Source organism: Pseudorasbora parva, chromosome 7, assembly GCF_024679245.1.
Source record: "Pseudorasbora parva isolate DD20220531a chromosome 7, ASM2467924v1, whole genome shotgun sequence".
Lineage (NCBI taxonomy): Eukaryota > Metazoa > Chordata > Actinopteri > Cypriniformes > Gobionidae > Pseudorasbora > Pseudorasbora parva.
In genome coordinates this window covers 28,540,427-28,564,582 of record NC_090178.1, presented here as the reverse complement: position 1 = coordinate 28,564,582, position 24,156 = coordinate 28,540,427, and the positions used below count along the sequence as shown (strand labels likewise).

At 37.2% G+C, this 24,156-nt stretch overlaps 3 protein-coding genes across 6 annotated transcripts; 2 read left to right on the top strand and 1 right to left on the bottom strand.

Annotated features, from left to right (window-relative positions):
* Window positions 1–2: 2 nt before the first annotated feature.
* On the bottom strand, window positions 3–8,299 carry u2af2a (U2 small nuclear RNA auxiliary factor 2a). 4 transcript variants are annotated; one of them, XM_067448962.1, is made up of 11 exons: window positions 7,790–8,297; window positions 6,766–6,916; window positions 6,581–6,687; window positions 5,897–6,048; window positions 4,298–4,414; window positions 4,031–4,199; window positions 3,848–3,927; window positions 2,097–2,219; window positions 1,683–1,769; window positions 1,320–1,571; window positions 4–1,234 (listed from the first exon to the last, which is right to left on the bottom strand). In XM_067448962.1, exons 1-11 carry the CDS (start codon window positions 7,836–7,838, stop codon window positions 1,100–1,102), a joined length of 1,422 nt encoding a protein of 473 aa, XP_067305063.1. In that variant the 5' UTR covers window positions 7,839–8,297; the 3' UTR covers window positions 4–1,099. The 4 variants fall into 4 exon arrangements, with proteins under 4 accessions (XP_067305061.1, XP_067305063.1, XP_067305064.1 ...); XM_067448963.1 differs by having other exon boundaries at window positions 4,061–4,199; XM_067448961.1 differs by having other exon boundaries at window positions 1,683–1,790; window positions 7,790–8,296.
* Window positions 8,300–8,925: 626 nt separating this feature from the next.
* isoc2 (isochorismatase domain containing 2) lies at window positions 8,926–15,923 on the top strand. The gene is made up of 6 exons (XM_067449701.1): window positions 8,926–9,275; window positions 9,784–9,908; window positions 11,168–11,380; window positions 11,493–11,563; window positions 11,908–12,025; window positions 14,860–15,923. Coding segments are annotated over exons 1-6 (594 nt in total). The 5' UTR covers window positions 8,926–9,274; the 3' UTR covers window positions 14,926–15,923.
* A 248-nt stretch (window positions 15,924–16,171) lies between these two features.
* Window positions 16,172–24,144, top strand: foxj2 (forkhead box J2). The gene is made up of 10 exons (XM_067448959.1): window positions 16,172–16,432; window positions 16,689–17,008; window positions 19,157–19,231; window positions 19,394–19,474; window positions 19,551–19,646; window positions 20,303–20,456; window positions 20,576–20,851; window positions 20,940–21,041; window positions 22,081–22,449; window positions 23,267–24,144. Exons 2-10 carry the CDS (start codon window positions 16,703–16,705, stop codon window positions 23,374–23,376), a joined length of 1,569 nt encoding a protein of 522 aa, XP_067305060.1. The 5' UTR covers window positions 16,172–16,432; window positions 16,689–16,702; the 3' UTR covers window positions 23,377–24,144.
* The last annotated feature ends 12 nt before the right edge of the window (window positions 24,145–24,156 follow it).

The window sequence follows — 24,156 nt, the reverse complement described above, 5'->3', positions numbered from 1 at the left end:
CCCTGCCCCCCAGTCTAAAAACAGACCGACTACAGATTGACCCATTGCTCATAATACTCAAGATACCGTATTGGCATTAAACTAGTTAAAGTGAGCAGTGCCTGTTAGCACTATCTGCTGGCAGAATACAGATGCAGTGTGTAGCGATTCAATTCAAACGCATTGGGTTTATTTCACCAGATTGTTTCTCTGGTTCTCATACATAAATGCATTGTATTAAATCAACTCAGCTTATTACAGTTTTAAAAAACAGCAGTGGACAGTTAGATACAGAATGTATAAAAAAAAAAGAAAAAAAAGAGAGAGAGACAAGTTTCTTTTTCACTGTGTATAAATTTGGTTAGATGGGGCCAGGAAATAGGGTTCACAAGAAACAGTACAACTATTATAAAAGGAGGGAGAGATAGCAGGAAAAAAGAGAGGAGGGCAAGATAGAAGACAGAATAGACTTAATTGGTAATATTCACCTTCTATAAGATAGATGCATTTAGCGGCTTTACCTCATACACGTGTGGTGTCAAAAGACACAAACGTCTCTGGCTTTTTAAACTGCACTTTTATACAGGAATTCCCATTTCACAGCCTAAATAAAAACAATATCCAAATAAAAAAGACATCTCTCCTCAAATACCCCCTCTCACCTTCTTGTTTGAGTGTTAACATTCATTTCTGTTGTTGTCATCATTTCTCTTCCCTCACTTGCTCCTTTACATCCTCCTCTCACTCCTATCTGACCAGTCTGGCTCAAAGTGTGAGCTGTACAGATGATAGAGCAGGTATTTAACATTGAGGGGGAGAAAAAACTGTAAAATCACTAAGGGCCAAAATCAAGCTGTGACAATGACATAGTACAGTCTATTTTCCCATCTTAAAGCTTTGCACATTCTTCAATGTTGCCATCAAAAAAAAAAAAAAAACATGACAGATAATTGGTACGCTACATTCTGACCAATCACAAGTCATGTTTTTAGTTTGTCAGATTTAATAAAAAAAAAAAACTCACACCCTCTCAGACCCCATAAACCTACAAAATAAGGGGTTCCCGAGAGACTGACATCACACCGCCTGTGTCTCTCTTGCGCTTGATTCAGTCCAGTTTCTACCAGAAGTCGCGGCGGTGATAAGCATCAGGGTCGCAGTATTTAGTCACCACCACTCTGTTGGCGAATTTCCTTCCTGTTAAGCCTTGCATTGCCTTCTGAGAGTCAAACACTGACATAAACTCCACAAAGATCTAAGGGAAAAAGACAACAAAAAACTGATTAGAGTTTTAACTTAAGTTTAAATTTTACATTTACGTGTACATGTAGTTATCAAACCTTTCCAGTGCCAGGAACTTCAAGGCCGTCTACAGGTCGTGGAATCTCGATGCTCTTGACCTGACCATATTTAGAGCACTCGTCTCTGACGTCTTCCACAATCTCCTCATACTCTTCATCATCCAGCAGCTCTTCTGGGGCTACCATGTTCATCAGACACAATACTTCTGTGGGAATGCCACCCATCTGAGTCATTGAGCTGTTCATGAGACCTGGAACTTGAAGGGTAACTGGAGTCTGGTTTATACCCATCTGTAGATGAGAGAAAGACAGGGATGAGAGAGATAAATAGGAAATAAGGTCTATGTGGCCTATATTCAGCCCATCAACCACACACAGAGGCAATAACACATTCACACTCACCAGTGTAGTGTTCTTGGAGCCGACGCTTGCTCTCTGAACCAGGAGCTTCTTGTCCCCCAGCTGCATCCCGTTCAGCCCCGCGATGGCCTGTGATAGTGAACAGTGTGCCTTGGAGAGGTTAACATGGGTGTCAATCAACAGCTCTGACACGCCTCTAGCTCATTTCCTATTCTAACCCATGGATAAATCCTGGCCCAATTATTTCATTCTCATGGACTTACTACAGATACAGCCCATATGTATATAACAGTGTATGTAATATATGTACACATATGTAATGTGATGAAGACTACGGTACATGCATGGGACAAAGGTAACTGTTGGGTGATGTCTTAAATAGTGTTGTATACGCTTGTTACTCTCTAGGAGTTGACAGACTGATTATGTAGTTTTAATGCGTTGCATTTTAATCACCTGGTCACTGATATTGACGTCAACATATTCACAGAAGGCATAACCCTTAGAAAGACCTGTAGCGCTGTCTTTGACCAAATTAAAGGCCTTCAGCGGACCAAACGATGTCAGCAATTCTTTGACCTGTGGAATAAGGAAAAATTAATTACTTAAAATTATTTTGACATAAATATTATACATATATTTGTGCGTGTATATTCACAGAACTTGAGTAATGGCTGCTGAAAATTCAACTCTGCCATCACAGGAATAAATTACATTTTAAAATATGCAAATAAAATGAAATGTATTTAAAGTTGTAATACTTCAATATTACTGTTTTATGGTATTTTGGTGAAAAATGCAGCCTTGATGAGAATAAGAGACTTTCTTAAAATATCATTAAAATATTGAGTTTTTTTTTTATATATATATCAAGAGATTTCAAACAAGAGATTTCTTGCAAAATTAGGTTACTTTTAAATGGTTGCCACGGGTTAAAGGTTTGACTTTGAATGCTTGTACTGAAATATTTTATATTCTACCAATGATAATCGTTACATTTTGTGAGGAGTCACAGGTAGGGTGCCTTTGTACTCCTGAGAGCTCATTTATGAAAACATTTTTTTATGTTTACTACTACATACTAGCGATTTTCAAGTTATAATTGTGTATAAGTCATAGCAGTGACTGTAAAATATATTTTAGGTATACGAGTAATGTTTTATTTGGGCTATTACTGACTGGTTAATGGGCAAATTTTGTTATGCAGACATGGTAACCCTACAAACATGGGAACTTAAAGGCCTCATGTTTAAAGGGATAGTTCACGCAAAAATTATAATTAATTTCAGAATTTTTCACCCATGTCATTCCAAACCCGTAAGACCTTCATTCATCAGAACACAAATTAAGATATTTTTGATGAAATCTGAGATAGCTCTCTGTCCCTCCAAAGACAGCTATGCAACTAGCACTTTGACACTTTAAAAAGTAAATAAAAAGATATCCATATGAATTGAGTGGTTAAGTCAATTTTCTGAAGAACATGATCGATTTATATGATGAAAATTTTTATTTAGGTTATTAAAAACATTCATCAACACAACAATCAGTTATGATAAATGGATGATCAAGCATATTTGCTTGACATGCAAGAACCAATGAAGTTCAATTCTCATGTGTTAGGCAGCACGTTTGAGCTTTATACTAAATCCAATCTGTTCATCAAATAAAGTGATCACGTACAGACAGCTCTCAGATTTCATTAAAAAGATTATAATTTGTGTTCCAAAGATGAATGAGACTTACTGTTTTGGAATGACGTGTGTGAGAAATTAATGACAATTAAAATGTTTAGGTGAACTATTCATTTAATATCATGGATGCATCTGCTCTGAGGAGAATGATTTTTCATTTATATTTCCTTTAGTAAAGCATAAAACGATTAATTAAATGCCTCAAATTATTATGACCCCGCTTCTTCACTTTAGCTCAGTCAAAAGATTAACATATCTGCCAATATCAAAAGCTATTATAATCACATTGTTGTAGTTGGTGTTGTCATCAGGGGTTAAGGACCGCACAGCCGCTAAAAACAACAAGCCATGCCAAGTTATACAAATATCTTCAAAACAATTCTAATTTAATTAAATTCAAAATAAATGGCAAATAAAACATACTGGGAAATCAGTTCTGCCCAATCAATAGTTAGCTCAGCAACCCTCAGTGACTGGAACGTGCTGCCACATAATGCCATTTTAAACACAAACCTGGTCATCATTGAGGTAATTTGGCAGACCGCCAATAAAGAGTTTATGGGCCGAATCAGGCACCACCGTGGAAACGACACCTACAAAGAAAGAGCCAGAGTGAGACCAATAATGATCCATATTAAATCAATCACTAATGATTCAATGAAATTATGACTGAAAAGAGCAAAACATTGAGCGTACAAGAATTGGGGGAGCTAAAGAGTGACGTGCCTGGGACATAGACACTGGGATTCTCACTCATGCCAGGCAGAGGCTGGTAGTCATGTGGTCGGCGAATCTTCAAACTCTGTCCCTGGAAAATAATACCATCAAATGCCATGGCCTGTGTCGTCTCATCCACAGAGCGGAACTGTAAAGCCAAACATAAAAATAACACACATAAAACATTCTGAATAATTTATGTGATGGTCTACAAATTAATAACTATTTCTCAGAATGAAGACAGACCTCCAGGAAGGCAAAATTCTTGTCCTGGTTGATCTGGACAGCAAGGACTGGGTTTCCTGGGGCCTGAGTCAGGCCACCCAAACGCATTTGAGCATTGAAGAAGTCCATCATAGACTCCTATTAATATAAAAAAAGAGAGAAATAAGAGCACTGCTATTATCATGCAAGCAAGACCAAAGCAAAGCATCAAAAATTATTGTTGTACTCCAATTTACAGAATATGCATGGATTCATTATAAGAGCTGGGCGGTATACCGGTTCATACCGAATACTGGTGTTAATTTTTGTGATATGAATTTTGATGATATTAAATGAACGTTTGGAACACAGCACGACACTATTTGACAGGGGTCCTGTTTCACTGAAGTGAGGACACAGCTGAGATCACATTACAGGCTATTGGTGAATCCAAAATCACCCTATATACCCTCAAGTAGGGCATTATTTGAGGGGACAGCCATTTGTAGTGGTGTGTGAAACCATAGTGGACGTTATTGAGTGCACTCATTAAATCTCACATTGCACCGCAATAATGTGTGTACAGCTGATGTACAAACAGCGGCTGTCCGACTTCACACACTCGTTTTAATTCACTCTTTCAAGTGAACTATATTAGTGGAAAACATAGGGAATAGTGATTGAGGTATAGGGGGTGATATCGGATTCAGCCCTTTATTACAGCGGAGAATTCAAACAACATGCAGCATGCGCATGAGAACGGTTTATGCAGGGAGAGCTGTGATGAAATTAACAATGCTCTCCACATATCAGATACAGCAAGCGCACTTAAGTTTTTTATATGGCCATATTTCATACACTCTAGTGCTGTAAACATGACCCACAGTTATGTGCAGTATGTGCACATATTTCATCACATCATCTTCAAATTAAATATGTGCACAAACAAGGACACTGATCCTACACCCATATGTCCATTTTATTCTGATAGACAAAGTTAATAAATACACAATTCAAAGAAGAATGGGCAAAATGTAACTGCTTTCTGAGTTATTCTTTCTGAGTTTGTTTAGAGATGGTGGTGCTCTAAAATGTATTGAAAATGTACTTAGACCTTTTAAATGCTCTTTTAAATGTTTCTCCCTGGTTTTGGTCGTTTGCAGTTATATGAGGTTAGATTTTTAAAATGCTTAAGGTGCCCTCAGCTCTGTTTATTATTTTTATTTATTTATTTATTAATGTGTCTCTAATGAGTGTGTTGCAGGTCTGTGTTTTATTGGTTGTTGTCTGCCCACAGCATCACTTTATGGGGCTTTGCAAACCTGTATTAACTCTAGTGTGGATTTTTTCTAGAATTTTCCCTCATCATGACATGAGTGAATATAAAAATAGGGCATTCTAGTCCATCTACTGCAGTATTTCCTCTCTCAATCAATAGAAAATATGGTTAACACCCGGTCATGCATAGGGGAAAAATACTATCATATACCATGAAACCGGTATAATTTGGAAAATTACTGTGATATAAATTCTTGGTCATATCACCCAGCACTAATTCATTATAACATTGAAGGACTTATGATATTGACCTTCTACTACACCAAAATACCAAATTATGTCAAAGATAACAATGAACCTCACCTCTGTGATACCAAATGGGATGTTGCCCACATAGAGTCGCCGGGCCTGTCGAGTCATCTGACTGCCCACGACAGGAACAGGTGTTGGGGTCGCGGCCAGACCCTCAGGGGTCATTGTGGGCAGCAGAGCAGTGGCCGGGATTTGACCAGCAGCTGAAGTCAAAGAAAGGTTTACAACTATGTTAGACATATGTAATCCTGTGATGGCAAAGCTAAATTACTTCAGTTGCCAGTGTTACCTGATTCTTGAGAAATTATTGCAATATGCAATTTTTGGAAATATTTACTATTATTAACATTAAGATTCTTTGATGAATTTAACGTTCAAAAGAACAACATTTATTTTGAATTAAACAGCCTAATTTTTGTAACATTATAAATGTCTTTAGTCACATTTGATCAATTTAATACATCTTTCTTAAGTGATAGTAATTCCTTTCAGAAAATAAATTCACTCTGACGGCAAACTTTTGTTATATGCTTTTACAAATTTACATACTAATCTTTTTCCCCCCATCATTTTATGATTAACCAAAGGAAATATTCAATCAGACAATTTTAAAGCAGCACATATACAAATACTTAAAACCCATTCAACGTTGTCCAAGGTCACATCAAGATGAATCCCAATACAAGGTATAAACAGGGACAGAAAAAAAAGAAGAAAGAAAAAACAGACCCTTACCCTGCATGGCTTTGTACTGCATGGGTGTGATGTGTTCAAATCCAGGAGGAGGAACATCCCAATATTTTTTCACTTTAATCTTTTTCTTCTCACGGTGTGGAGAGCGACTGCACAGGAAGAAAGAGAAAACAACAATGACATGATATCTGAAAAATCTACAGGCTCCTAAGAATTTCCCCACATACCTGCGTCTGTGTCTGCGGTCCTTGCTATCACCATGGCGTTCTCGGCTACCTCTCCTTTCTCTATCCCGGCTCCTTCTCTTCCTGTCCCGGTCTCTGCTACGACTTCTCGAGCCACTGCGCCGGTGGTGCTTGTTCTCCTTGTCTCGGTCCGCTGCACATTTGAGTTGCAAAGCAATGTGCAAAATATTAATAAAATGAGCATTTTCTTCAATTCATCATGTTTTTATTTACACCGATATTGCTTGCTGATGCTCATCTATGCACCAGTGTCAGAAATGTTATGTTAAAACAATATATGGTGGCTGAAAGTAGTATTTTGTACATTTACGAGAGCATTATTATTATTATTTTGTAATAGCATGTTGACATTGTCTATTTGAGGGGACATGTTTAATTTATTTGAAATGGTCACTGCAATATTTACATCTTTTAAAGGGACAGTTCGCTAAAAAAAAAAAAAAGAAGAAAAAAAAAAGTATAATTTAATAAATACTGAGAAAATGTGTTAAAAATATCGTTGTTGTTGGTCTATTCAATGGAAGTGATAAGCACCAACACTGTTTTGCCATCAACATTTTTTGAATGTTCTTTTTTGTGTTCCACAGAAGAAAGTGCATCATACAGGTTTGGAACATACGGGTGAATAAATGATGAACTTTAATTTTGAGGTGAACTATGCCTTAACATTAGTGATAGGTGTCATTTTAATTATCACATTTGTGCCCTAAGCACTGGTAATGGCTTAACTGGTCAGCACTAACTCGCTACTATTTCTGCATGCATGCATAAAGCTCAATATGTAAAACCATGCTCCAAACACACATGCTGTTAAAACTGGGTTTGCAGTACACATAAGAAACAACAGCACTGACTGCATTTGTCTTGCGTTTTTCGGTGCAATATGATGCAGACCACCTTACAGGCTGCAGGAACATCCTGGGAAACAGACCCACTTACTGACCACGACCGCATTAACACTTGACCAAAACCTCACTTTCATCACAAGTATACCTTTATTTCTCACCTTGCTTGTTTTCGGTTAGCTGCCTCTCAAACTCGTCAAAATCTGACATTTTCCAGCAGCTTCAACACGCCGAATGAGGGTGAAGCGAGCTAGCTAGCAGCTAGCAATTTAGTGGCTGCGAATATCTCGCAAATAAGAAAATAAAGTTCACACCAAGCGTGGAGCGTTAAGAAACTACAGTTTTTGTAGGGGGAGAAATGCGACCCCGGGAAAGCAAAGCGGAGTTTAATAAGAGCAGCAGGAGTCGAGCTGGAGCCTTCCAGAAACGCTCAGAACATACAAAGACTAGCATGAGGAAAACGTGCTTTCAAAGAGCCCTAGAGTAAACACACATACACCAGATTATGTGCTGGAATAAACGAGGGCTTTGCTCATGCATTCCTCAAAAACATCGAGATGCGTTCAATACAGCCTCTATTTTCCACAAAATCTATGTGAAACGCCAAGGCCGTGAGAGTGCGCCCACTAAGGTCAGCGACCACTCCCAAACACTTCCGGGTCAATCTCAATTCTACATATCAAGCCATTGAAATACAGTACAATATTTTTACTGATTTTAGTATTGCGTATATGCCTTTAAAATCATAACATGTAATTTCACATGTTCAGTACAACAAAGAAAATGTAAAACTACAATGTATTGTTTCGAATCTTACAGCGCCCCCTAACGAATATGTTCATAAGCAGTGAACAGGGGTAAGGATTTGGATTCATCCAATTGAATCGAATATTTTGAATCTGTTCATTACATTATTTCGTTTCAATTTAGTGATATTTGGTATGGGTTACACACAATTTACACACCGGTGCTTCAGAGGGTGCTGTCGAGTGTATTTTTGTTTGTGGTTATGGGTGAGCCAGTGAAAATTTTACTCAACCGATGCATTTTTTCATTTAGTTCGTATTTTTTACGGTCTATGGTTCGTACACAAACAAAATGAATAGTTCAGTGCAGCTCCGAGTCTTTTACTGTCTATGCAAAATACCGACTCGTTCAGTGAAGGGGGCGTTTTCGTTGAGGTCCAACCAATAAAATTCTCATTTACAGTCCTTACTTGAATTCTATTGGCTATTCCTATAATCATTCTTGAATAGGGTTTGTTTGTGCTCTGGTTTTGGTTTGTGTGAATCATTCAGCTGAAAGATTGTTTCAAAATCACGAGCTGAGCAGCACCACTAGTGGGGCTCTTATCTGGAGGTTTGTGTAATGTAACAGCGTGCGAATTGTTGTAATATTAATCAAGGAAATATATCTTTCAAGGGCAAACGTTGAAAATAAGATACTTTGTGCTATATTGAGTGCGCTGTGTCTGCATTTTTTGCGTGGCAGTCATTTATGAATTTGTTAAGAGCTGTGTGTGTTCACCAGACTCTCAAGGACAGTTTGACCAATAAGAGTCGTGGACACTTATATAACACACAGGTAACGGTGACCTGATCTTAATCTTTGAGGTCTGAGAGACTCCTTCATATTACACTGCAAACAGTAAGTAATGTTACTGCTCGTTGAATGGCACTGAACTTTATCAATGCAGTGTTATGGTTGAAGTCTGTTCATAATGTATTAGAAGGATTCGGGAAGCTATTTACATGCAAGACATTAGGAGCTCTGCTTTGCTTATGTACTTTCACTTTTATTGTCACAATGAAAGTGGCGCACAGCATAGTTTCAGACATACTGGTTTTTATTTTCATTAAAGTTTAGGTATAGTTATAGTCTCTCATAAATGTCACGTCAAATGTAATACAACAGTGGTTTTCAGCCTTTTTGACCACCCTTGATTGAAACCATAAACTAAAAAAAAATATTGTCAGTTTTACAGATATGCTTCTTTGTTTTTAACGATTTAGCATTTTAATTAATATTATGCTATCATAACTAAATTGAAATAATTTTAACAATTATTGGGGCACCTGGAAGTTTTCCAATGCCTCTTAGGCCCTGGCACAAAGTCATGCAGTTTACATGTGATATTACCTGGTGTTCTCCTCAGTGGCAAGAATTGGCAGGCTGTCCACCAAAGGTTCAGTGCTACTACTGTGTGACATTCAGGAGAAGTTCAGACCCAATATTTTCCAGTTCACAAACATTGTGAGCAATGCTGCACGATTGCTACAGGTACAATCAGCACCTTCAGTTAATCAGCTCAACACAATCTATAATCATCAGATGTTAAATGTGCTGTCATCACTGCATCTTGTCCACTATCTGATTTTCTCTGCATTATTTATATCCCTCTGGTGGTCGTCTGTCCTTTTAGACGTTTTGAATTGTTTTAATTTTTTACTTCATTGCAATGATTAGAATTGTGTGGCACTTGCTTTTTGACCACATAAATTGTGGACAAGATTAGAAAAGGCTAAATTGTCTCTTATAAAATAGTTACACAAAAATGACCGCTTATTAGAAATTAATTGGAAACACAAAAAATATGAAAATGCAGAGCATTTTTATTTGGGCACACAATCTCCAAATTAGCCATGATAAACCAGTGTTTAATAATTTCTAATGTCAAAATATGTAATACATTTTAAATAATAAAAGTAAGAATGTAAATACTCTTCAGCCTCTATCTATCTATCTATCTATCTATCTATCTATCTATCTATCTATCTATCTATCTATCTATCTATCTATCTATCTATCTATCTATCGAGAGAGAGAGAGACAGACAGACAGACAGACAGACAGAGTGTGTGTGAGAGAGAGAGAGAGAGAGAGAGAGAGAGAGAGAGAGAGAGAGAGAGAGAGAGAAATGGTGCATCCTTTGAGGTGAATATTTTGTAGTACCATGAAATCCATTCAAAATAAATATTATAAACTAGGTAAATACAATTTTTATTATAATATACAATATTACATTTATTCATTAAAAAATGTTATGCTTATTGTGTGACCATTAAAAATGTAATTTAGACTTTTGTACATCTTTGGAACACAAGTGAAGATCTTTTTGATGAAATCTGAGAGATTTGTGTCCATATTTTCTAAAGAGTCTTGATCACTTTATATGATGACCAGGTTTGATTTAGTCTTTTATTCACATTATAAACATTCATAAGCGACCATACACAGAAGCTCAAATGAAGCTTGAGGCGTGACTACAATCCTCTTGCAGAAGCTCAAAAGTGCTGCATAACACACAAGAATGAACCTCATTAGTTCTCGCATGTCAAGCAAACATTCTTAAAGTAACCGTTGTCTACCACAGCTGATGTGTAAGTTGATGAAGGTGTTACGGGTTTTGAATGATACGAGGGTGACATTATTAACAACATAGTTGAACTATCCCTTAAGTATGGTATACCAGAGGGGTATCCATTTAAATTTGATTGTAGGTCGGTAAATGGACATAATACATTTTGTTTCTCTTCCAGGCATGTCGAATCTTGAACATCCCTCAGATTTTAACCGAGCAGTACCCTAAAGGTCTGGGCCCCACTGTTCCTGAGCTGGGGGCTGAGGGTTTGAAGCCTCATACAAAGACCACTTTCTCCATGCTGACGGACAGTGTCAAGAGCTCACTCAAGAGCCTGGGAGACCCTCAGCAAGTCATACTATGTGGCATCGAGGCTCAAGCGTGCATTGCGGTAACTACAAATCTCAAATGGATGTTTAAACTGGTGCCATGGTACTTTTTACTTTGACAGACACATTTACTGTCTGCTTATCATGATCTTTAAGGGTTTTGTTTCCCTGTAGTGTACAACCTATGATCTTCTGGAACGAGGCATGGAGGTCCACATTGTTGCAGATGCTGTCTCCTCTCGAAGGTATAATAATAATAAAAAATTAAATATACAAAATTGAAAACTGTTGTGATATTCGATATTTATGTATCTTATGGAAATCATTGTGATAAAAATAAAAAGTATGTTTTAAATCAATGCAAACACGAGACACCTACATACCTTATCTCTACTCACACCCACATTTTTCAAACACAAAAAGTCAAATGATGGATTGCATAAGCTTTTTTCTTAAGGTCTATATAAACTGGAGGAATTTTACAGTGTTTGCTTACAGATGAGGTTGTGTGAAATCTGATGTGTCCTACAAGTCAATTCTTTAAGTGCTTGTCAGGGTTTTCAAAATATATCTACCTGTTGTTTTTCAGTCAGACAGATCGTCTTTTTGCACTGTCACGGCTGAAGCAGAGTGGGGCGTTTCTCACCACTACAGAGGGAGTTTTATTACAACTAGTGCAGGATGCCAAGCACCCAAACTTTAAAGAGGTACCTGTTGACCTGTCTGTCAATATTTGAATTATTTCAAAGCTTTATATATATATATACATACATATGTATATATGTGTGTGTGTGTGTGTGTATGTGTATGTGTATGTGTATGTGTATGTATATGTATGTGGCACTCTCACATGGCCACTTTATTAGGTTCACCTGTTCAATTGCTAGTTAAAGGGTTAGTTCACCCAAAAATGAAATTTATGTAATTAATGACTCACCCTGTCATTCCACAGCTGTAAAACATGGACATGGACAGTATGGTGTGCATACACTTGCATATTGCACTTGCATACACTCTCAGACTAAATATAAAATATCTTAAAGTGTGTTCCGAAGATGAACGGAGGTCTTACAGGTGTAGAAAGACATTAGGGTGAGTCATCATTAATAACATGAATTTCATTTTTTGGTGAACTAATAACCTTTTAAGTTGTCACCATTTGAATAGGACAGCCATTTGTAGTGTTGTCTGAAATATAGTGGATGCTTTTGATTGCACTCATTCAGTCCCACAATGGACTTCAATAACAGTGAGCAGCAGTTGTGTGACTGAAAATGCCTTGTTGATGCCAGAGGTCAGCAGAGAATGGCCAGACTGGTTTGAGCTGATAGAAAGGCAATAGTAACTTAAATAACCACTCATTACAACCAAGGTCTGCAGAAGAGCAACTCAAAATGCACAACACATCCAACCTGGAAGCAGATGGGCTACAGCTGTAGAAGACTCACCGGGTGGGAACAGGCAACTCAGGCTACAATTCAGAAGATTGGAAAAATGTTAGCAGTACTGATAAGTCTCGATTCCTGCTGCAAAATTCAGATGGTAGGGTTAGAATTTGGCATAAACAATGTGAAAGCATAGATACATCCAGCCTTGTAGCAAATGTTCAGGCTGGTGGTGTAATGGTGTGGGGTTATTTTCTTGGCTCGCTTTGGGCCCTTATTACCAACTGAACATCATTAAAATGCCACAGCCTGCCTAAGTATTATTGCTACCCACCTTCATCCCTTTGTATCCAGTGTACTCATCTTCTGAATATGACAATAAGTTCACTATATTCAAATGGCCTCCACAGTCACCAGATCTCAATCCAAGAGAGCACCGTTGGGATGTGGTGTAACAGGAGATTTGCATCATGGATGTGCAGCTGACAAATCTGCAGCAACTGCGTGATGCTTTCATGTCAATATGGACCAAAACCTTGTTGAATTTATGCCACAAATAATTATGGCAGTTCTGAAAGTGAAAGGGGGTAATATTACTAATATTGTATTGGTCCCCCTTTTGCTGGCAAAACAGCCCTGACACGTCGAGGCATGGACTCCACTAGACCCCTAAAAGTGTGCTGTGGTATCTGACACTAAGATGTTAGCAGCAGATCCTTTAAGTCAATTTAAGTTATGAGGTGGGGCCTCTATGGATCGGACTTGTTTGTTCAGCACATCCCACAGATGCTCATTTGAAATTGAGAACTGGGGAATTTGGAACCTTAAACTCGTTGATGTGCTCCTCAAGCTATTCCTGAACCATTCTTGCTTTGAGGCAGGGCACATTATCCCGCTGAAAGAGGCCACAACCACCAGAGACCGTTTCCATGAAAGGGTGTACAATACATGGTCTGCAACAATGCTTGGGTAGGTGGTACGTGTCAAAGTAACATTCACATGGATAGCAGGACCCAAGGTTTCACAGCAGAACATTGCCCAAAGCATCCCACTGTCTCCGCCAGCTTGCTTTCTTCCCATAGTGCATCTTGGTACCACCCTGACTGGGCCCTGACTGGTATGCGGCTATGCAGCCCCATACAAAAAAACAACAACTGAGATGCACTGTTTATTCTGACACCTTTCTATCAGAACCAGGATTAACTTCTTGAGCAATTTAAACTACAGTAGCTCATCTGTTTGATCGGACCATATGGGCCAGCCTTCACTCCCTACGTGCATCAATGAGCCTTGGCCACCATGACCCTGTCGCCGGTTCACCACTGTTCCTTCCTTGGACCACTTTTGATAAATACTGACCACTGCAGACCGAGAACACCCCACAAAAGCTGCATTTTGGACATGCTGTGACCTAGTCGTCTAGCCATCCCATTTTTTCCTGCCTCTAACTTGCTGCCTAATACACTCTCAAACTGTGATGAAGAGATAACCAGTATTATTCACTTCACCAGTCATAATGTTATGCCTGGTGTGTGTGTGTGTGTGTGTGTGTGTGTGTGTGTGTGTATTAGTGCTGGGGGGAAATTAATCGTGATTAGTTGCATCCAAAATAAAAGTTTGTGCTTACATAGTGTGTGTGTGTGTGTATAACAAATCATATATAGCATATAAATGCTAATATTTTTTAAATATATACATGAATGTGTGTGTATATATACATACTAATTATACACAGTACACACACGTGTATATATTATGTAAACAAACTTTTATTTTGGATGCAATTAATCACAATTCATTTTTTCCCAGCACTATATATATTTAATGTAGGAAATATTGCACTGCACATGCACACTAAACACAGCTGGTAAGGAATACAGCACAAAGTTTGCATTGGCTACATTAAACAATATTTTTTATATTTTAAGCTTGACAGATTTAATTCCTATTTTTAATTATTCAAAAGAGTTTTGGGGAACTATCCATTTTAATAATATGATTCTGCAGGAGTTTATTTTTATTTTTATCACTGCTTGTAATTGTAGGTTTGTGTCTGAATGAGAGCATAATGAGGCAGCGCTGAGGTGGATGGGATTTTGTGGTGATTAGGTTTGCATTCATGTTGTGACCTGTCCTCCTTCATTTTTCTCACACAGATCCAGAAGCTCTTGGCTCACCCCTCCCCTGATACAGGCCTGCTGGCCTTCTACAGCTCTCTATAGGGCCAGTCACACACCACACCCTGCAGACATAATTACAAAAATTACTATAAATCAGCACAAACCGTACTCTGAATCTGTTGGACTCATGTGATCGTTGAGTATTTGCGTATTGCAAATAATATTTACTTTTGGTAGAAATGCAAATAAAGTCAAATAGTTTTCAGATGGTTCTAAAATCTGGCAGAAGAAACGTTTATTGGTAACGCTAAAGTAAGGTTCTGCATGTTAACATTAGTTAATGCTTTAGATATCATAAACTAACAATGAGCATTTTCATTAACAATGATCAATACATTCATTATAGTATTTATTCATCTTATTTTGCGTTCGTTAATAAAAAATACACTTGTTCAATGGTAGTTAATGTTAGAACGTCTATTAAATTATATGAATTGAGACAACTTTTGATTTGAATATGTTAGTAGTAGTACATTTTAAAATTGACATTAACTAAGATTAATAAATGCTTTAGAAATATTTTTCATTTTTTTATGTTAACTAATGATAGCAAATGGTACTTTATTATAAAGTGTTACCGAATTGAATCATTTTAATTTATTAATATACTATTTTGAGTAAAACTTTATAAATAAGATTGTATAAGTTAACCAATTTAGCTAACTTGATGAATAAAGAATGAACAATACCTCTACAGCGTTTATTAATCTTAATGTTAATTTCAACTTTTTCTAATACATTATTAAAATCACAAGCTGTATTTTTTAACATTAATGCAGTGTGGACTAACTAATATGATTACATTGAAGATTAATAAATAGAGTAACAAACGTATTGTTCATTGGTAGTTCATGTTAGTCAATACATTAACTAATGTTAACAAATGAGACCTTATTGTACTTCACTTTTATTCCATATTAACTTGCATAAAGTGTATGAATGTATAAAACCGTATTGTAAAGAATTGCCAAATGATTACATTCTGTACACTCATCATTATAAAATGACAATAAAATATAGAGCCTCTTTATTATGCATAATGGTGTTTTGTTTTGTTTGTTTTTTGCTTCATTGCATTATTAAATGTGTGTCAAGTGTGAAATCCACCAGGATGTAAAGATCACTGTCATAGGACCAAGAAAATCTCAATGGAAATTATTACAGTGGGTGCCCGCTTGTTGCTCGACTCCTCTCCTATTTCAACAGTGAAACAGGAACTTACTCACTGAAAGTGCTGCCATGAAAGGAGGAGGAGAAACACAGTTCTCAAATGAAGGGTGGCGTGTGTGACGTTAAACACAGGCAGAAAGGGAGGGGAAAGAGAAAGAAAGGGAAGAACTTTTTCCGACAGTTTTTTTTCTTCTTCTCCCAAACACGCATTTCAAACAAAACGTGTTAACTTCATGCAGCGAATGAATACAGCGGTAAACATAGAAGAGAGAAGAAGGACAAATAAACGTTTGCTGAGATCCCCCATCTGCCTCAGTGCAACAGATGACGGCATTAAAAATTGACAGTGTGAAGTCGGTGGCCTTTTGACAGGATTGAGGTATGTTTCCACTTAACTATTATATATACGAACCCTCTTAAAAGCCTCAGGTGTATCTAGCATTTGATTAATCAAGTGTGGAGTAACTGATTCGAGTATCTGTTTTTCAAACTATTACATGATGAATTTTTAATAAGATTGGACACTTTAAAATCATATTGCAACGGCATAAGGCATGACTGACTTGCACAGCTTAGCTGGAATGCATGAGATAACACACAGTATTACATAATGTTTTGTTTTCTCTGCACCTCAGATATCCCGTTAAGCATGACTTCTGAACTGGACTCTAGTTTAACCAGCATTGACTGGCTTCCTCAGCTGGGAATCAGCACCTTGCGATCAGGGAAAGAAAGAGTGGAACGAAAAAAAGAACGAGGAAGAGAGAAGGACATCCCTCCCATACCTACACCGTCCACCGGATCTAATTCCAAAGTGAAACCTCCCCACAGCTACGCCACTCTGATAGCAATGGCAATAAGTTCCGCTCCTGAAATGAAGCTGAGTTTGAATGATATTTACACATGGATCAGTAATACATTTCCTTATTACTGCAGAGCAGGAAGAGGATGGAAGGTAAAGGCCAGACCATGACAACTTCCTTGTGCTAGATATAGAGTTATGTATTCAGTGGTGCTCGAGCAGCAAGTCTAGAAAGTAACTTTATTGTAAAATATAAATGTAGCTTAAGCTTCTTATTTTGCCACTTTAAGGGTCAGAGGGATGAAGTTAAACATGTCCTGATATGAAGAAAAACATCTCATTAAAAGAATGAAACTCTCAAGAAGAAAAACTCGTATTTTGGCATATATGACATTTTTTTTATTATTTCTTAGAATTAAAAATAAAATAAAATCGTGATTTGAATTTTTTTTTTTTTTTAAAGCTTGGTTAGTTTAGGTTGTAAAATATCATGTAGTGTGACTTCAAGGAAACATATTTATGAATTAGTCATTCATATTTGGAAAAAGAAAGGAAAAAAATAAAAAAAATTCTACTATAAGCATTTGTAAACTTTTAAAATAACGATGATCATGTGCAAACTCGTATTGTCAGGAAAATGTGTTATTACATTGTACTTAATGTTTACACTACAACATTTTTAATTAAATTGATAAAAACTCTTATGTAATTGACTCGTTAACTAAGAGAATTTTGTTGTAGATTTTCAAAAAGACCTCCATACATTTTCGGAAAACAAATAAATATATTTTTGTTGAAATCCGATGGCTCAGACAGGCCTCCATTGGCAGCAATGACATTTTCTTACTCAAGACCCATAATAGACACTAAAGATGTAGTTGCAAAATCCATCTCACTACAGTGGTTCTACAGTAATTTTATGAAGCGATGAGAATCGTTTTTGTGCACAAAAAAAAAAAAAGACTTGTATAGTAATGGTCGATTTCAACCGCTTCCTGAAGCTTCAGAGCTTTATGAATCAGTGTATAGAATCAGGATTCAGATCACATGACAAACCACCAAAGTGCTGAAATGATGTGACTTTGGCGATCTGAACTGCCGATTCGATACGCTGAATCATAACACCCAGTGTTTTGAAATCGGCCATCACTATATAAGTATTTATTAAGTTGTTGTAATTTTTTTGCTCACAAAACCATTCTCGTCGCTAAAAAGTACTAAAAAGATTAACTGGCACGCCGTATCTCTAGAAAATAGCGTAAGCATTTTTGAACTGCGAGAGGCGTTACACTTTCTGCGCAAGTTGAATACGAAAAGAGGTTTGGCAGAAGCTAGATATTTTACTTTATAAAGTTCTTACAAACCCCATCTATTCGCTTCAGAAGGCCTTTATTAACCCCCAGAGCCGTGTGGTGTACGATTATGAAGGATGGATGTGCTTGTTTGAGCTTCAAACTAAACCCCGCCACTGCCATTATAAAGCTTGGAAGCATTGGGATATTTATTATTAATACATAATTCTGATTGTGTTCATCAGAAAGAAGAATGTCTCACACACCTGGGATACACCTTGAGGGTAAATCATGGTGAAATTTCTGAAATTAAATTAAATTAAACCTAAATAGCAATATATAAAAATAAAAAAACGAATAAAATGCTAATGCACATCATAAAATAACTAAACTAAACTATAAATATAAAAACTAATTCAAAACATCCATAAAAACTATTAAAAATAACTTAAATAACAGTCTTGGAGAACCATTGATTTTGACAGATTTTCAGCAGAGCCTCGAATGGCTCATCTTGCTGGGTTCTTGGAGCAAGTCATGTCATCAGCATTACTTAAACCATAAACCGGAGGGTTCTGTCCAGTGCCTTAGTTCTCTTTTGATAGACATGACATGTCTAGGGAGCTCTGGATTTGCGTCATAACATAATGTTGAAATACAACTTATGCTTTTTACTGAGTCATCAAACAGAGTGCTTTTCATTATTGCATCCATAAAATGTGTATATGATTCATCACATATTTGTTGTCAATATGAAATGACGGTTTGTAGGAGTAGTGATGTGTAGTGAAGTGAGGAAATGTTTTGCAATCTCTTAACAAGAAGTAAAGCTAAATGATATATGGTGCTCTTTAACTGGAAACGGTACTGATGATTATCTGAGCAGATTTGTGCAGGTTTAAAAAAAGATTTGATTAAATGATTTGTATAAAAACCACATATTTTGAACAGAACTGTGTGTAAAATACAGATACATAATAGACAAATCTCCGTTTTTTCCTTCTTCTAGAACTCAATTCGGCACAATTTGTCTCTCAACAAATGTTTCCGGAAAATTCCTCGACCACAGAGCGATCCTGGGAAGGTGATGTAGTCAAATTATTTATTATTTTGTTTACTATCTGAGGTTACTGTCATTGGCCCTATTACTGCCATCCTAATAACTTTTTTAAACAATTTTAAGGCTCTCACATGCACAGGTTCTTTTGCTTAATAATGCTGAAGTTAAAATAAACACTTGTTTTAGGGGTCATACTGGACGATGGATGTACCGCCAGACTCAACTCAACCCAGAGGAGTCAAACGTCCTTATCCTAAAGAGGAGGAGGTAAGAGTACATCACATGAAGTTAACTCATCACATCTGTGAGATCAGTATTCCACTCATGGACATCCCTGTTTCAGGCTCCATCCTCAGAGGCCCAAGTGCCTGTCGATCAACCGGAGCCCCTCCCACCTCAGCCAGACACCAAAAGCATGTTCTCCCCCCCTCCTTGCAAGGTTCAAAGTCATTTCTTCTGCTTTTCTATTTCTATTAAGCATTATTAAGGAAGAGTTCTAAAAATGGGGAATATAGAGTGTAAGGTAAACAAAATAGAACTAGTGAGTAGTGACTGCTGGACTTAAAATCACTTTCATTTATAATAAATTTGGATCATGCTTCACTTTAAAAGAATAGTTCAGAATATTTTCTCATCCTTATGTCATTCCAAACCTGTATGGTATTATTATTGTTCATGGAACGCAAAGCAAAGGAGATATTTTGAAAAGTGTTTATATAGCTCTTTTTACAATGACAGCTGTACCGGAGTGACCCTGGTTGTCAAGCTTCAACAAGGACTAAAAGCATCATAAAAGTGTGACTTGTGTGCTATATTACAAGTCTTCTGAAGTACTATGATGGCTTAAAGTAGAGATCAAATGGATGTAGCGACATATATTTTCTTCAGTTTTGTGCATACGAGTTTGACAAATTAGTGAAAAAGACAAAGTTTAGAGTTGGTTCTATCCATTGGTTGTGTGTTGTTTTGCATGCAATATGAATATGAATTTGTAGTTGATTGTGATGAGATGTGAGATGAGATGAGATGAGATTTATGGCATATTGTTTATCCAAATTACTCAAAAATGATCTCTATGGTCATTGTTTTCCACAGCAGCGTCCAAGTGCCCCCATACCTACATCTCTTCCTCCGAATCCTCATGCCGATCCCTCTCTCAGATTCTCCTTTGCTGATTTGAACCTACCAGATCTGTACAATTCCTTTCAATCCCTCTGTCGCTCTGTGAGAGACAGAGTCACTTCACAATGTAAGAAAATCAGTTATGTTACCATACTCTTTTTCCTTTTGCTTATTATTTACTTTCAAAGATTTCGAATGAATACATTTTAAGAGTAGGTGTGCTTAATCTCTCACTCTCTCTCATAGCGGACGTTCCCAGTTTACTTGGATTTACACATGACAGTACACCACTCCACACCCCAACCCTGCCTCCTCTCTCCCCCTGCCCCTGTCCAAACCCCAGTATTAACCAGTATACCAACCCAAACTCTACCTTTAACCCAAACCTCAATACCAACGGCAACTTCAACCCAAATACACTCAATACTAACTCTAGTTTTATGCCAAACCTAAACCCAAACCAGAATGCTAACATTCATCCAAACTCCAACACTGAGCCTGACAAGCTGCTGCACAGTAATGGTGAGTATAACTGCTCAGTAGTGATGTGTAGATGGGATATGAGTGTCCTGATGACATGATCCTCTCTCTCTATCTCTTACTCTTTTAGTTGTTCCAGCAGACTGGTTCAGTAACGCTGACTCTTTGAGAGAGAGTTTCAGAATTGCTAGTAGTCTGGACTGGGCTAACATTGACCTCACCTCTCACCCTGGTCAGTACTCAACTATAGACTATATTATGATATATAATGCACAACATGCTTTCATTTCCTGCTCTGGATTTACAGTTTAGTTTCAAAGGGACCTTCTTGGAATGTATTATTTCCAACTGTTGGGAAACTATTTTAAAACTGTAGCTTGTCAAGTTACAAGCTGCTTATAATTGAAAGTTAAAAAAAAATTAAGCTACCCATTGGAAATAAATGCTATTCTAAACGAAGCTAACAAAGTATAGTATATAGTGCATAGAGGAGTGTATGTATGATGTAAATTTTGTAGGCCAAAACGCAGAAGTGGGTTAGCATTTTAGCACTGCCGGTTCCGTTGTCCCAAAGTCAATGAGTCTTTTTTATTTCTATTTAATGTTTTATTGGCTTAAATAAGATCTGTGGTGAACACAAGGTCAAGACACTTTCATGTTTTATTCTATGGCATAAAATACATCAGTATTAGCCCACTCATGATTTGAAGCTTTTACGTGTTTTGATGGTTGCTAGCAAGTGGCTAAATGGGACTACAGAGGCTGTAGGGGTCAGCTTAGTCCACTTTTACAGCCTTATAATTGTGCTCTTATAAACTATATAACTATAAACTTTCTAGGAAAATGTTTTTTTTTTGATAAAAACTGAAAGAGCTTCGTGATAGTGAGATTGAAGTCGGACGGAGGTGTAGTTTGTTTATATCCTACCTTTAGCTTTTCACTTCTGGTGACTAAATTTAGACTTAAAATATGTAAAAGGTTGTGCTCATCTTTAGAAAGGATCTTGTGTCATAAAAAGTGTCAAAAACTTTAATTCTGATAATCGAAAAGCCTGTGGAAAAATCCTGTTTGGTTTTTATTGAGGGAACCAGTGTGACGCTAACTGCCGGTTGGCCTACAAGGTGACGTCATACCTGTACCACTCTTTTTCCTTAGCTAGACATTACTTTTTCTCTATAAAATTATTTTTTAAATAATGGACTATTTAAACAGTAGTAAATGAGTGTATGTTATATTTATTAGGTGTCTCTATCTGTGTTGTTCACTTCCAGACCTGGTCGAGAGCATGCGTCAGGCCGAGCTCTGTGACTGGGCATTGGATTCAGCACTTTTCACCTCGCTCTGTGATTCGCTCAACCGTTTCTTCACTCAGAAGGGTCTCATTGGCTCGTCTTCTGGTGGCACCTCCTCTTTTGCACAAATGGCTCCACCTCCTCTCAATATTCCGCCCACTAACCCTCCCACCCTGGCTAGTTTAACTCAACCCTCTCCACTCATATACTCCTCCCAGTTCCATCCTGGCACTGGTGAACCTCCTCTCCAAAATCCCAGGAGAACCCTGACCCCTCACACCCACAACCAGACAGCACAAAGACCACCAGGGCTGCAACCCACCACGAGCCAGCCGCTGACTCCAAACAGTACGTTGAAAGATCCCTTAAATTCTTACAGGACAACTGTGCATCTAAACTTAAAGGGATAGTTTGCCAAAAATTAAAATTCTGTCTTTATTTTCTAACCCTTGTGTACGGTTACCACCTGGTTAATGCATTTTGCAAGTGAGATAAATTTACTACTATTATACTATGCAATTGCTATTGATTTAAATTAGTTGGAAATGCTATTTGCCATTACATTGGATGATAACATGTTTTAAATCGCCAGTAAGCTTTGCTAACTTTGACCGGCTCTGTGACTGGCACTTGATTTACCCAGGTTCGAGTAGGACATTGGAATTGACTGTACTTGTATTTTTTGTTGGATTATGTCAGGTTTTATCAGGATGTTCTTATCTAGTATGTGTCTTGATAAAGTCCTGGTTAAATAATACAGACATAATTGAAATGCAGGACACTGCTTACGTCTTGCAGGATGTGGGACAAAGCTCTCAATTTCGGTAGGTCACCCTACCCTCATGTCATTCCAAACCAAATACGCTTTTCTTCTGTGGAACATAACGTAAGATATTATGAAGAACGTTTTAACTGATTTTGACCACAAAATAAAAGTAATTTGTGTCCAAATTATGTTTTGGACCTTGTTGACTTTCATTGTATGGACATTTTTAAAAGTATATTTGAGTTCTGCAGTGGTGAAATTACATGAGGGTATGGGTAAATGATTTTTCGGATGAACTATTCCTTTAAGTGCCCTTATTATCATTCATTACGAGAGGAAATGAGTGTTGCTATGTTTGTCTGATTGCTCATAATATGAAGTTATTCTGTTTTTATGCAGCGCTTCAAACTCAACCCCTGACCCCAACAGGTCGTCCACCTTTGAAGAATCTTCATAGCAACAGTGAAGAAATCCAGGATGATTTCGATTGGGATTCATTGATTGAATAATTTTGTTGGCAGATATACACACATAAATACAACAGTAAAATAAAACATGAGCCAATTATTGAGCAGTCATCAGTATGTGTCAGGGAAGTGAAGCCAACTGATTCATCTTCATTGAAGTATATTCGGAACAAAAGCAGCACCATCTTAACGTTGACCCAGCTCTTATACGGCACAATGGTGCTGCTATAGTCAGCCGCATGTTGATGTGCTGGTGAACAATGACAATCAGCACCAAACTGTGAGGTTAACCAAAACTTACAATGCAATATATTCATCATGTTTGTTCCTGAACTGCTCCAGACCTTAAAGGGTGGGATGGATCAATCATTTGACAATGTTTTCAATAATGTAACATCCCTTTTCTCTTAACTCACGCTACACAAACCCGACTGCCTTTTACGTCAGTATATTACAATGTAAATAACGTTAGCACTTCCAAAGCCTTAGCCAAATGGCAATGGCTCAGTTTTTACTGAATGCTGATCTTAGTTCAGTAGTTATTGAAAGAACTTTTTGACCAAAGAAATATTTTTAAATGGCACTTTTCCAACAAATTGCATGCACAACGAATTTGTGGGAGGATAAACAGTTTAACAGTACACTGAGGTATATTATGACAATAAGTATGGATGTATATTGACTGAAATTGATCAACATTTATTGCTTGATATTACTACATTTTATCACATAGCATATCCCAAAAGGGAGGAACATCTGTCTTTAGTTAAAACAAATAAAAGAATGTTTTTTAAATCTGCGACAAAAAGAGCTTGGACAATG